Consider the following 12,848-nt stretch of genomic DNA (forward strand, 5'->3'; position numbering starts at 1 on the left):
AAGGTTTTTTTTTTTTTTCCTTTCTTTTAAAAAATAGAACTAGCCCTGATGAGCTGTTTGTAATTACTTAAGTTACTGTATTTCTCAGTGTATACTTGTACATTCGATCAGTTGAGAAAATGTTTCTTAATGTTCACCTTGTTTCATCTCTGGAAGAGCCAAGGGTTAAATAGGTGCAGAGGTGTGGTACCTTCCACCGCATAGATTACAGTCATCTGAAGAAGTAGAATAATGTATTACATATCAATATATAACTATAGTATGAGATAGAAAGTGAAAAATACTTGTCTGGTACAAGCTATAAGGGGCAGAGAGGACAAAGGTAGCACTTTTGATTGGAACATCAAGAATATTTTCCTTTTAAGCAGGCAAAAATACCATTCCAATTCCATTTATACTCAGTGCTTCAGGATGAAATTTATTTCTGTAATGAACTTCAACATAAGTCTTATTTTCTGTGTTTTGTATTCCCCACCAATATGTCAAACAGTTTGAGCTAGGGATTCAGTATACTTGTACATTTGTGCAGCTCTGTAAATACAGATGTCTAGTCAATATTATTCATAATTTTTAAAATAACAAAAACAACAAATGCCTAAAAATAGAAGATTGAGTAAATCATTATTTTTATAATGAAGTATTACATAGCTACTAAAAAGAATAAGACCCATTCATATTTGTAGGCATTGAACAGTGTCTTGAACTTCTGTTAAGTGAAAAAATAAGTAGTAGATAATATCTGTAGTATTATTGCATTTATGTTTTTAAAAACTAAACACATATGTACATTTGTATGTAAGTAAAGTCTAGAAGAATACTGTCCAGGCTGTAAACAGTTGTAGACAACAGTTTCAAATTTGTATGCTTGGTGTACTATTTGAGCCATTTAAATAAGTATATATTTTTTTCCTGATGAGATAATAATAATCCCCCCCAATAACTTGAGATTCCTCTCAAGTCTCAAGGATGCAACTTATAGTTGGTTACAAGAAAGAAAGAGAGAGAGAGAAAAGAAGGAAGGAAGGAGGGAGGGAGGGAGGGTGGGAGGGAAGGAAGAAAGGATGAAGGGAGGGAGGGAGAAAATGTATAGATTTATGGGACCATCCACAGATTTCCAGCATGGCTAGATACAGATATTGAAGGAACATTGTCTTATTATCTGTCACTTAACTCATTATTTATCCTCTTGGTTGACATTTATTTATTTATTTATTTATTTATTTATTTATTTATTTAGTATTTTTTTAAGGCAAATATCTTGATATACTTAGCCTCATAAGTAATTAAAGAAATATAAATTGGAACAGATTGTATTAGTATTATATTTGTAATGATTTAAATAGATTTTTAAAAGCATATATTGTGCTCTAGTCAATCTGCTAAGGTGCAGTGGTTCTCAGACATAGTGAGACATCTGGGAAACTTATAAAAAAACAACTGGTACCTGGGGGGACCCGTTCTAGAACAATTAAATCAGAATGTCTTTCATGCACATTAATCGTTTATCTGTCACCATAGCCTTGTGAGGAAACCCAGGTTTTACAAATGCATGGAAGATTAAATGACTTACCCAAGGGACTAACATAGAGCAGTTTGAATTCTCAGCAAACTTGTAGAACCATGCTGTTCTTGCTTGCTTGGCTACTGTGTTGAAATCCATAAGTATTCTGTCTACCCATAGTTCATTATAATGTTAGGAGTTGCAAAGCAAGTTAGCATGGAAACATAAGACATCCTCCACTGTATTTTTTTTATTATTTATTTATTTATTTACTTATTTTTTCATCCTCCACTTTAGGTAACACCATTGTTGCCTTCATTCCAACCAGCAGTCACTTGGAATTAATATCCTTATTTGTTTGTTTGTTTGTTTGTGATAGTCTATCCCTTTTCTTGATCCTCAGTTTGACCTTTTTTATTTATTTTTATTTTCATTTTTTTATGTCTCGGTCTTCGTTGCGGTGCATGGGCTTTCTGTAGTTGCAGAGAGCGGGGGCTACTCTTCATTTAGTCTTATTGTGGTGGCTTCTCTTGTTGCGGAGCATGGGCTCTAGGCACACGAGCTTCATAGTTTGTGGCTCACGGACTCTAGAGCACAGGCTCAGTAGTTGTGGCACACAGGCTTAGTTGCTCCGTGGCATGTGGGATCTTCCTGGACCAGGGCTTGAACCCATGTCCCCTGCATTAGCAGGAGGATTCTTAACCACTGCGTCACCAGGGAAGCCCTGACATTTTTGACGGGGAAGTAGAACAAGCAACATTCTCTTGGCTGTGTCTTCTTGTTACAGAAATTTGTTCTTCTTGCTGTGTTCCTCTACCTAGAGCAGTCTTTTGTGCCTCTTGCCAGCTCTTTGCCCAAATGCTTAGGCTATCTTGACCTTGAGTTGCCTATTCAGAGTCATGACAACTTTCTAGTCTTTCAAGATTCAGTTCAATAATCACTTATATATGATGAAACTTCAGTTCAAAAAAAAAAAAAATCACAGAACTCTAGTAATACTACATTTATCCCCCTCCTTCTTCGGTATATTACATAGTTTTCTGGTAAATGTCTCCTCACAACTGATTGTGCGTTCTTGGCCTAAAGGAACTATTTGAATCATACCCTTGTGTAGTACATGTCATTTTCTCTAGGAGTGCTTTTCGAACAAATAAGATAATTGAGTGAAAAGAGAAGGAGAGGTGAATTTATGAGAAAACCCTGCATTTTATCTGTTAACTTACTGTTTCTAACAGTGAGAAGCTGTGTTGGCATTTTTAATGTTATGTATAATGATGAAGGAATTAGTCCTGGAATGAAGTCAAAGTAATTAATTCCTGATCCTCTAGTTTTCTCTGCTAATTTTGCCTTTTAAATTTTTTCTGTTTGGTGGCACCTCAGGAACAGAAGGGAAAGACTGGAACTGATATAGTATATATATAGTGTGTATACTTAATTTTTTTGGTAGAGGGAGGAGTGAAGTTACTGTCTGAAATAAAATTTTGGAGTTATTCAGGTATTTCATTGATCATGGTAGTTTTCCTGTAAAATACTTGTCATTTAGCCCTAGCTGTCAGATATTAAAACACATTTTTTAAAAAAATCCGTGTCTCACTATTTTTTTTTTTTTTTGCATTTGTGGGTATCTTTTTAAAAAAATTTTTTTATTAGAATATAATTGGTTTAAAATGTGTTAGTTTCAGGTACAGCAGAGTGAATCAATTATACATATACATATATTCACTCTTTTTTAGATTCTTTTCTCATATAGACCATTACTATTGAGTAGAGTTCCCTGTTATGTCTCACTATTTATTCAAATATTTTACATTTTAGTACAGTTATTGTGTTAAAATTAACTCCAGCACATTTCTTTTAGAGATATTTGTAATTAATCATTTGTTGGTATTATGAATGGAGCAGTATTCTTTCAACTACCATTCTTTTTTATTTGAGAGCCATACAGGAAGACAGCTGATTTTTAAAAAAAACCTACTCTGCAGATTTTTCTTATGTAGTCTAAAAGTAGTTTTTTAATTGATTGTTACAGATGTTTTAGGTATAATCATAGCATTGACACCATACTCTTCTGCCTTTCTTGAAACAATTACCATTATTTTTGTTTCCTAGTTTACTCTTTAATCTAGATTAAGAATAATGCTGATTAATAACAGTAAGAGCAGCCATCATTGCCTGAATATGATTTTAAAGGTGGTACCTCTTGAAAGGGGAATATACCTTAAGTCTGATAATGACTGTTTAATTGACTCATATGCATGCTTTTAAATGATTTGGTTTCTTTTTGTTATACTTGGTTAATATTTTCTAATTTACATTTTATTATAATCAGACTATTTGGCCAGTATAATATCCACATGTTAGAATTAAGTAAGGTTTTCTTTGTAGCCTATTTTGCAACCAGTTTTTATAGGTGTTCTGCAAAAGATTGAAAAGAGGGCATAGTTTCTGTGAGCTCACAATTTTTATTTGTGTCTTTAAAGTCAGCTTTATTGATTATATAATTCTAATGACCTTTAGTGGAAGTCAGATTGAAGTGGTAAAGACACAGTAATTGATTTTGTTGCTGTTATTCATCACATAAAGTTTCATGTTATTTTTCAAGACTGTATAATAGTCGGTACTGTATGATTTTATCAGGAGATGTGTAACCCATGATTTTCTCTTTGTGATGTTAGTAGCCATCCTATATCTATTAGAGATTGCAAAATGGTGATACCTTTTACTCTCTATGAACCTAATGAATTTAAATATCTGTTGCAGCTAATTATTGTGATTCACGGTCTCATTTTTGGCTAGCGAGAACCATTCAACTTGACTCCTATGCTCTTTTATTTATTTTTTATTTTTTTGGCCATCGCACAGCTTGCGGGATCTTAGTTCCCCCAGCGGAATTGAACCTGGGCCATAGCAGTGAAAGCGCCGAGTCCTAACCACTGGACTGCCAGGGAATCCCTCCTGTGCTCTTTTAAGTAGGATTTTGTCTTTGATAAAGGATTTTTAAATTAAGATAATAGTAGAGATGCAGAAATATTGATTACCTAATTTTAAACTTTGTACAACAAAGTCCATATGAAATGTTTTTACGTGTTCATTTTAATTATAGTAAATAATGCCCGTTTACTTTAGAAAAGTGAATAAATAAAGGTATATATAGAAGAACATGAAAGTCAGTTTGACCACCAATAGGTAACATTTTATAGTGTTTGCTTTATTTTTTAATCTTAATGTATGATTGTTTCTTTTTATTTTGTTACATATTGTGAATGTTTTGTATCCTGTTTTTTCATATATTACATTTCACATCCATAAAAATTCTTTGAAAACAATTTAAAATGACTACATTGTAGTCTAAAGGCGTAAACCACAGTTTAACAAACCATTCTCTTATATCAGGCTCAGGGTTTTTTCAGGAAATTTTTATTATTGCAAATGTGCATTGAAAAACTTTTTGGTATTTTGACTGATATTCTGAATTTTTATTTAGGACATATTGCTAGGTGTGAGGTTTTTTGAAAAAAATCATTTATAAATACTTTTACATACTTTGAATGACAATAGTTGAATTCTGGTTTTTAAATTTCAAGCTAAAGTTTCTTTTTTTTTTTTTTTTTTTTTGTCTTGTAAGTAGGACTACCCAAAATAAAGCACTCAAGATTAAATTTCATTGCCAAATGTCTTATATGTTTTATAACAAGTAGTCTTAATGTTGCTCTGAAATGATTTTTTAAGAACTTTTGTTGAAATATAATTGACATACAATAAGCCGCATGTATTTAAAGTGTACAATTTGATATTTTTTCTTAGTAGTAATGTATATATGGCAGTCCCAATCTCCCAATTCATCCCACTCCAACCCTATCCCTGAAATGATGTTAATTTTACTTTTTTGATGGATATATTTAGAACCTTAGAAACCCAGTGATTGCCTTGAAGAAAAATAACTGATGAATGACCAAACTTGTGTTGAAAACCAATATTTTTAGCCTCTAGCCAAGCTCTAATTCTTAGTTCATTTCAATAGTGCTATTTAATTTTATACTTTACTTAAATTTCCTTGTAATATATAATAAACTTAATCTTCAGGATGTATAGTAGAAAAAACTTTGACAGCATTGTAATTTGATTAAATAATTACTGTTCCTGGCATGTCACTGTCTTTCTTTACTTGAGGTTAAAAATTAAAGCATTTGATTAGTACACTATAAGGTTGTCAGGAGGAAGCAGTTGTAAAGTGCTTTTGTATGTCTTTTACTGTTTTCCCCTCTGTGGGAGGATGGAACATAATGACTTCTCATCTATATATTCTGGATAGTTTAAGAAAATATCCTATTCAAAAGTTTGATCATGACTGTTACCAAGGTTTTCAAGTATTTTAATAGAAATTTTTAGTAGTAAAATTTAATGTGCAAATTAATTGGAAAGAGGGAATGGATTGTCTCTAAATGTGGTCTAAAGTAGAATTTTTGAACATAAGTATACAGAGAAAACAACCAGAGTGGTTTTTTGTTTGTTTGTTTTGTTTTGTTTTTTATGAAGACAGTCTCTACTCTCAATATTTTTTTTAATTTCCTTTTTTTTTTTTTAAAGAAACAACTATATTGCATTTAACACTCCTAGTATTTTTGATGGACTAGATTTAAGATGCAGCCCAGGAATGTGCATCTTAAACAGTCTAATGTCTAATAGACATTTACTAAGTAATGTCAAGCCGTTTTTCCAGAGTGGCTGTACCACTTTATACACTCGCCAGTAGCATATGAAAGGTCTGGTTCCTCACATTCTCACCAAAACTGGGCATTGTTGGGCTTTTTAATTTTAACCGGTCTGGTGGTGTGAAGTGATACCCTACTGTGATTTTAATTTTTTTTTACTGATGACTAATGGTGTTGAGTATCGTTTCATATGCTTATTAGTCATCTGGATGTTGTCTTTTGAGAAATGCCTACCTGAGTCTTTTGCCATTTTTTATTTGGTTGTGTCTTTTTCTTACTGATTTTGAAGTTCTTATGTAGTTTGGGTGAGTACTTTGTCAGATGGAGATATGTATTCCAAATATCTGACTGGGCTTTTCACTTCTAATGGTGTTTTATTGTGAATAAAAGTTCCTGATTTTAATGAAGACCAGTTATTAATTTTCTTCTTTTAGTACTTTCTGTGTCCTTCATAAGAAATCTTGGACTGCGTTTTGAGAAATGGTGAGACAGGAATCACTTTCTGGTTGGCAAGAATTATTTGCTGTTGACAGGGGAAATGGGTTTCTGAGTAATCCCGCTAAAATCTTTAGTTTTGTCAGCAGTTCTAGCTCTTCTAAGAATCTCTTCTTTTCATAGCGTTAAATTTTGGGCTCTATGAATTTTATGTCCCTAATGTTTACACAAATTATACTATAGTAAAAGCTATGGACTTGTATGTAGATTATTTCAGTGGCTTAGAGCAGCATCTCTCCAGTTTTTCCATAGAAGTATCTTAGCCACAGGGGAGAGTAAGTACATAACCGCAGGGACACTTGGAGCGCTGTCAAGGCCTGAGGTAGCCACTGGGAACAAGAGGTGTTTCTTTGGACTCTTCTGTTTTATCTTTAAAATGTGTGCTGTTTCTCAGGGATATGGTTTGTTTTCTTTTGAAAGGAGCATTTAAATGGTCCTAGCTTTTGCTCCTAAATTTAGAGTGACTTTGAGGGAGTCTTCAGGGGTCTGCCCTATGTTTATTCAGCAGCTTGAAGTACCTCTTGGCAGTCCTGGGCCTGGGGTCTCTATGTATTGTCTTCATTAGCCCACTTACTTTACCAGGCCTAGGTGTTTAAGAAACTTTCATGGTAATTACTGACAGAGGCGAAACAATACCTCAGCTCTCATTGCTGCCCCCCCCCCCCATACTGATCAGTCACCTAGTACTAAGGTGAAATCATGGGATTATGCCTTGAAAGAACAGATAAGAGCTGAATAAATATGAAGCAGCCTGAGAAAATAAAAAAAAGAGTGCTTTTATTGGAACAAGAATCTTGAGGGTTTTATGGAAAAATAAAAACAGGTATTCTAATTTTAGAAGTGAAATCTGAGTTTAATTTGATCTTAGCTGTTGAGGAAGTGCTAAAGATCATATGAGGGATATTAATACTGTCTTTTCTGTTGATTTATGTATTTGTCTGTCAAGTGGTCTTCCTCAAAGGAGTTTATGATTTTAAGTATCCAGTAATTTGTTCTAAGTAAGTTTGGTTACTTAAGTTTTAGTTACTTTTGAATCTTTAACTATGCCATGGTTAGTCATTCTTGCTTTTTGGGACACCTTTTCCTTAAATTTGTTGATAGTTGATGCTTTTGATTATGTTGATTCTTAAAGTTAAAAAATGGAAAATATATAATTTTGTGATAAAATACTATGCTTTTTGGGTAGCAACTTAATTTTATTATAATTATGAGTTAACACCTAGAAACAAATAATACAACTTAGGTAACTTTCTGTATTGTTTCCGGATGGTCCCTAAGCGTTCATTAAAGATTCTTGTGGTTAAAACAGTAAACTTCTATGTCTGTACTCTTTTGTTCTGTTTTATTATGTTGGAGATGATGTTTTTAGTTTCAGTGAGTCGTTAAATAGTTGTTATCTTGAAAGGGGCGCTTGCTTAATAAAGGAAAGGGTGCAGGGGGATTCTTTTCAGGTTGCTGTGACCAAAGGCCAGTTAAGACCATAAACAATAAAACAGCAGTGTTATAATTGGTCATTAAATGTTGATGAGAATTCAGTTATCATTATAAGTTTTTTGCTAATGAAATACTTGGTAATCTCTTAATTAAAATACAGAGTAAGTCTTTCCTGCACAATGATGAGTGGATACAAAATGTTTAACACAAAAGACATTTGAAATTAAAGTGTAACAATACTTTGTTTATGGGGGGGGGAACTCTTAAATTTACCTTGCTAACAGTTTTTAAGTATACATTACCTTGTTATTAACTATGGATACATTGTTGCACAACAGCTCTCTGGAACTTTTTCATCTTGTATGACTGAAACTCTGTACCTGCTGAACAATATAGCTCCCTGTCACTGCCTTCCCAGCCCCTGGCAACCACCATTCTACTTTCTGTTTCTATGAGTTTGATTACTTTAGATGCTGCATGTAAGTGGAATCATGCAGTATTTGACTTTTTTTGATTGTCTTATTTCACTTAGCATAATGTCCTCAAGATCCATTTATGTTTTAGCATGTGACAGCCTTCTTCTTAAAGGCTGAATAATATTCCATTGTGTGTGTGTGTGTCATATTTTCTTTATCCATTCATCTGTTGATGGACATTTACGTTACTTCCACACCTTGGCTACGTGAATAATGCTGCAATGGATGTGAATGTGTCACCATATGTATTTTTAAAGGCTGTATCGATTTTTCTCTTGCAGATATATTCGACTTTATGGGAGAAAATTTAGCAAAGAAGATCATGTTCTTTTTGTCAAGTTATTATATGAGCTGGTATCAATTCCAAAACTGGAAATCAGCATGATGCAGGGATTTGCCCGTCTCTTGATCAACTTATTAAAGTAAGTCAGTTTCCTGTCATTTCTGCTAAGATTTTTTGTTTTTTTTTTTTTTTTTCAAGATTTTAGGGAATGAGGAGAGCCAAGTGTTCTTTGGTAAGAAGACTGAGTCCCAAATTACTGTTTTGGAAAAAGATTGCAGAAAACATTACCATAAGTTTAAACCGCGTGTGTTAATTAATCTTGTAATTAAAATTCCTTTTCCTCCATGAAGCTTTCTCTTCTGTAGCACACAGTGAACTATATGTTGTCTGTTCCATTTATACTAATTACTTTCCCTTATGTAGGTTGTAAGATCCTTAAGAAGACAGGGATCATTTATTCTTTTGCTTATCCCAGGCACCCAGCACAATTGGGGAAATATTAGGTACTCCATAGGTAGTGTGGGAAAGTATGAAACTCCTCTACCATAATGGTGGCACAAATTTTAATGCCTCTTTTTACCTGGTGCTCTTTGAGGTTTGGGCAGCAACAAAAGTCCTGGTGCATTGTTCTTCTTACCACCATATTTTGCCAGTGAGTGGCTGAGGATGGGGAAAAGCAAAACCTACTGTGATATCAGAAACATTTAACACCTGTCCTCCCTGTGTAATATGTGTAACATACACATCCCTGAGCAAGCATACACACATGTATTTACTCTTTCTTTAGGAAAAAGGAACTTCTTTCAAGAGATGATTTAGAATTACCTTGGAGACCGCTTTATGACATGGTGGAAAGAATATTGTATTCCAAGACAGAGCACCTGGGATTAAATTGGTTCCCTAAGTAAGTATTTCCATTTAAAGTGCTTTTGGGGGAGCACTCTTGGGGTCTCTTAGGGGTTTGATCATAATTGAGAAAAGATGGGTTACTTGAGATAAGCAAGCACATAACACATTTTACTGTGCTCATTTCTGTGTAACTTGACTCCTAAAACAATTTATTGCCCTCTTTAAACTATATCTGGAGCTACACTTAAGAATTTCCCACCACCATATCTCAAACAGCTACATCCTCATTCTGGCCAAAGAAAATAAGAGATTTTTGTTTGAAAGCTAATGTCTTGTCATGCATATTTAGTGTTCTTCATAGTATATACATGTGTTTAATTCTTCAAGTAAAATGAATGCTTCAAGAAGAGGAGCTTTGCCTATTCCAGGGGGCACCCACATCCCAGAGCACACACACTCCCAGTTAAAGAAGCATCAGTTTCAGTGATTGACCATTATTAGAGCACAAGCTATTCAAATGCACGGTCCTTGGTTTATATTATTTCCTAGTAATGTTTAGACATACTAAGATTATAAATCTCTGGCTGTTTATGGCTTCTTGTACATACATCCCGACTCTTCCAGATCTCTAATTTTGGCACGTTTTATATTTTATTCTGAACCTTTACAGAGTACAATATGATCATCTGTCCTTGTTGATTAATAGTGATTTCAGGCTTGAGTGCAAAGTGTCATTTTCCCCTGTTAACAAGGGTTTGTCTACTTGTGATCTAGCTCTTAATTTTCTCAATCTTAGCGTGTTTGGCTTAAAATACTCTTAAATTTGTGATTGAGGTTTATTCTTAGGAAATCATTTCTTCAACTTGTAATAGCTGTTTCCTTTTATTGTTTAGAGTTTGTTATATACATATGTACTCATTCCTGAAGAACACTGTTTTATATGCCTGTATTATTTTCCTTTTTCTCTTGTATAAATTAAGTCTTTAAACATTTATTTTTGCGGTTTTTCTCTCAATCCTAGACATGTTTACATGTCTACCCAGTTCAGTTCATTTAATCCATGATTAATCTTTGGGCTTCACTTAAGTCAGCAGTTTTAAGTGAATTTTTCTGGAAAATGACTGCAGGTGGCAGACTTTAAAAGATTTTCAGTTCATAGCTAAATAGTGAAATGATGTAAATGGAAAGAGTTAAAAAAAAAAACGAAACTATAGGTAATTCTGAACTTAGGCCCTAATTGTTTTTTGGACAGTGGTCACAGGTACAGTGCTCAGAAGGCATTTATTTCCTGAAGATTTCATGTATTAAAACAAGGAAACCCATTTCAACCATAAAAATGGCAAAATTCATCATGAAACTAAATGGCATAATGTGTAAATGTCTTTTTGCTAATATTTATTATGAAAACATAATATTTATTATGAAAATTTAACATGAAAGGTTACTTTTGAGTTTTATTTCTGCTGGAGGGAGCATGGCACAGACTAAATTGATCAGATCTTAAAATCTGAGCTCATTGAACTTTGGGCTAGAATCACCATTTCATAGATTTCAGGGACCTTTAAACTGTGTTCAAAATCAGTTATCTTTCTAAAATTTTCCTGGTTGATTTTTTGACTGCCTCTGAAAATCTTTGGTAAATCATGGGGGAGGGAAAGCTATTCCTTCAGTAATTTCTCCTTCTTCAGTAGGTCTTTAACTTGTTTCTTTACGTCTTTAACTTGTTTCTTTATGTCTTTAACTTGTTTCTTTATGACCAAGTGTCGTGCTTCCTGCCCTGACAGGTCTAACTTTGCAAAGGCAGCCACATTTTTTTAAGTACTATGAGGTTATTAATAAATATCTATGGCTTTCCTCTTCAACGATGTCTTTGGAAATTTTGTTGAAGCTTATTACTGTTAGTGTCAGTCATTGTTTACAGTTCCTCCCCTGAATCTTGATACTAATTACCGTGTCATTTCCTGAAGCTTCACATCATCCTTGCCGTTACGGAAACCTTCCTTAAAAGCTTCACCGTGGCTGTTCTTGGTCTTTTGAAGAGACATCGTGTCTTTGCTGAAATCTTTACTTGGTTTAAAGCAGTGACTCTTAATTCTAAAACACTCAGCACCCCCTTTTGTATTCTATAGATAACTATTCCAAAATAAAATTCATAAATAACGTGACCTTTCTATATTCAAAAATAAATATAAATAATGTTTTAACCATAAAAGAAATAATGGGAAAGTAGTTTATTATAAAACAATGTATATTTCAGACATACATACACTATTACACTAAAAAACATAGTATGGTATTCAGATTTTGCATCTGTGTATAATGAATATTTTTGGATTTAAAAATAAAAAAGGTCAGAACATATTCTGTATCAACAGTACAAGAAAATATAAGAGCAGCATTATTAGTGGACATTGAAATAAAAACTAGCACTAGAATACAGAATAATAGACCACAATTACTTAAATATGATGAGAGAGACAGAGAGAACTTGAGCATTTCACCAGAATAAATAATGTCTGTGTGTAATTTTCACAACATAAATTGCCTTTTGTGCCCTACCAAAAAAAGAATGACATTCCCCAAAAACATGAAGCATTTTAAACAGTAAAATTATTAGTGAAATTCTGTGACATTCTCATTTTTTGTGTATCTACTAATTGCCAATGTAGTGACACTTGGTTCTAAGACTATTAAAACAATCTTCAATCTTAGTTACATATTTGTATGCAAAACTACACATGCACAGGGATTTGGTTTTGGCAAATCAAGTGTGGCAACTGGAATTGCCATTATACTGAAATTTTTCTTTTTTCTTTCAGGAATCATGAATAGTCGTAGGTAAAATTTTCAGCAAAACAAAGTACAGCCTTCCTTCAATTTACATGTTAGTTGTATTCCTAGAGATTCAGTGTTTATTAAAACTGTGAAAAATAGTTAACGTTTAAAGCAGTTAACTTTTAGGTTGAAAAAATTTTAACCTGTATAACTGTACATTGGGACGTTTGAAAGTCTTGCGATAATAATTTTTTGTTGAGTCTGGCTATTCCATGAATTGCAGGATATCTAATATGTTGGGTTGGCCAAAAGTTTCCTTTGGT

The 12,848-nt window shown here is 33.3% G+C and overlaps 1 protein-coding gene across 2 annotated transcripts in view; it reads left to right on the plus strand.

The window, feature by feature from the left end:
- PSME4 (proteasome activator subunit 4) overlaps positions 1–12,848 on the plus strand; it is a 98,428-nt gene that overhangs the window by 8,768 nt on the left and 76,812 nt on the right. For both annotated transcript variants that reach the window (XR_009054596.1, XM_057740885.1), the window contains exons 2-3: positions 8,900–9,040; positions 9,689–9,805. Coding sequence is in view for 1 of the 2 variants with exons in the window: in XM_057740885.1 (XP_057596868.1) it covers positions 8,900–9,040; positions 9,689–9,805 (258 nt within the window). In the remaining variant the exon portion in view is untranslated. The remainder of the gene's footprint in view (positions 1–8,899; positions 9,041–9,688; positions 9,806–12,848) is intronic.

Source organism: Hippopotamus amphibius, chromosome 7 (assembly GCF_030028045.1).
Source record: "Hippopotamus amphibius kiboko isolate mHipAmp2 chromosome 7, mHipAmp2.hap2, whole genome shotgun sequence".
Lineage (NCBI taxonomy): Eukaryota > Metazoa > Chordata > Mammalia > Artiodactyla > Hippopotamidae > Hippopotamus > Hippopotamus amphibius.